Source organism: Mus musculus, chromosome 14 (genome assembly GCF_000001635.26).
Source record: "Mus musculus strain C57BL/6J chromosome 14, GRCm38.p6 C57BL/6J".
Lineage (NCBI taxonomy): Eukaryota > Metazoa > Chordata > Mammalia > Rodentia > Muridae > Mus > Mus musculus.
The window spans coordinates 52,034,663-52,036,924 of NC_000080.6; the positions used below are offsets into that span (position 1 = coordinate 52,034,663).

Below are 2,262 nucleotides of genomic sequence, written 5' to 3' on the forward strand. Positions count from 1 at the left end.
AGATCTTTCTGGACTCGTGGTCTCTGTGAAACCAACAGTTCTTCTTGTGGATGGTTACAAAAGCGCCTCCAGACCAGAGGGTGTGATTCACAGGCTGAGCTTGAGAGCACGCTTGGGGACAGCACCCCAGAAGGTGCAGCTCTCTTTCCTTCCTAAAGACACGAGTCTCAAGAAGACCATCTGTGGTGGTTTGAATATCTTTGGCCCAGGAAGTGTCACTATTAAGAGGTCTGACCTTGTTGGAGTAGGTGTCGGTTTTTTGGAGGAAGTATGTCACTTTAAGACCTTTTTCCTAGCTGCCTGGAAGCCTTTCCTGCTTGCTTTCAAAACAAGATATAGAACTCTCAGCTCTGCCCGAACCTTGTCTGCCTAGACGCTGCCATACTTCCACCTTGATAAAAATGGACTGAACCTCTGAACCTGTAAGCCAGCCCCAGTTAAATGTTGTCCCTTATAAGAGCTGCCTTAGTCATGGTGTCTCTTCACAGCAATGGAAACTGTAACTAAGATGTCATCCCATTGCTTTCCAGCCCCAAACCCTCCTTAGAGCCTCCTTCACATCCTTGTTTCTCAAAGAGTAGATTAAGGGGTTCAGCATTGGGATCACCGCTGTGTAGATCACGGCAACTGTGCGGTCCTGGGTCAAGGAGTAGCTGGACTTAGGGCGCAGGTACATAAAAAGTGTTGTGCCAAAAAAGAAGCACACAGCAGTGAGGTGGGAGGAGCAGGTGGAGAACGCCTTGAACCTGCCCTGGTTTGAACGCATTTGTAGGATGGCGATGAAAATTAGTAAGTAGGAGATCAAGATGGTGAGAGTACAGCTCAAAAGGTTGAAGCCGGCAAAAATGAAGAGCAAGATCTCACACAGCGAAGTGTCCACGCAGGACAGGGACAGAATGGGCGGTCCGTCGCAGAAGAAATGAGTGACCACGTGAGCACCACAGAAGTTCAGACTGAAGATGCAGCTTGTATGGATAAGAGAATTGAGAAACCCTGCTCCATAGGAGCCCCCAATCAGAGAGGCACAGACATTGGGAGACACTATGGTCGGATAGAGGAGAGGACTGCAAACAGCAACATAGCGATCATAGGCCATTGCAGCAATGAGATAGCACTCGCTGGTGGCGAAGCCCGCAAAAAAGAACATCTGAGCCATGCAGCCAAAGTAAGAGATTACTTTTCTCTCAACCAAGAAGTTCAACAGTGTTTGGGGAACCACCGTAGAAGAGTAGCAGAAATCCAGGAGCGAAAGGCTCTTGAGGAGAGAGTACATAGGCGTGTGCAGGGTGGTACTCACATGGATGAGAAAGAACATGACCAGGTTCCCCAGCACAGTGATGGCGTACATGACCAGGAACACCACAAAGAGCAGCTTCTGGAGCTGGGGGTCACTGGTGAGGCCCAAGAGTTCAAACTCCATCTCGTGGCTCAGGTTAGTTCTTTCCATGTTTGTTCAGCTCTGGGGCGCAGACAGACTACAGACGGGACTACACTTGAGGACTCAAGTGTTTGTTTGCTCAATCATTCCTGAGACTAGAGTCTTTTGAACAGCTTTGTAGGTTAGGACTGTCATGGGAGTTAACCTTCTCTTCTTGATTGGTCGGTTGATCAGTAAGCAGTACTTGAGAAGCAATGGGAACTATAACATCTCTATGAAATCTCTTTGAGGTCGTCAAGATTCCAAGTGATGAGACTCTTGGAATCCACAGTTAGTTTTCTGTCTACATGACTCTGTGTTCCCTGCCTAAGCAAGTGTGGAGTGCCTGGTGGCAGGAAGGGAGCTCATATGCTATGTGCAATATGTTCTGTGTAGGCACAAAATGAGCAGGGCTTCGTCGCTAACCAAGTGTGTCGCCTGTGGGATGGACACCTAACGTCTCTGGATTTCAGTTTTCTTATCTGTAGAGTAAGAACAGCAGTTAACTTAAAATATCATGACGACTCAGTAAGTGAGACACAAATCACTTGAACACAGAGAGGCACACTGAGAAGATTCAAGGGATGCTTGCGATGGCCGTTCTCACAGGGCAGACAGACCTACTAGAAACACATGGAGAAGGTGAGATAAAACAATAACAAAATGTAACACAAAACCTACCACCCAGTGGTATAGCTAGGAACCGCCTAGCAGCAGTGAACTAAACAGGCTTCCAGGGAAGCTGAAGGAGATTCATTTGCTCAGGTTGAAATGCAGCCCTGGACCATTGGACTTGCAAACTTTATATGCCCCAGTACAGGGGAACGCCAGGGCCAAAAAGGGGG

At 48.0% G+C, this 2,262-nt stretch overlaps 1 protein-coding gene across 1 annotated transcript; it reads right to left on the reverse strand.

The window, feature by feature from the left end:
• Positions 1-511: 511 nt before the first annotated feature.
• Olfr221 (olfactory receptor 221) lies at positions 512-1,447 on the reverse strand. Its single transcript, NM_001001808.2, has one exon. The coding sequence runs from the start codon at positions 1,445-1,447 to the stop codon at positions 512-514; it is 936 nt and encodes a 311-aa protein (NP_001001808.2).
• Between the last annotated feature and the right edge of the window lie 815 nt (positions 1,448-2,262).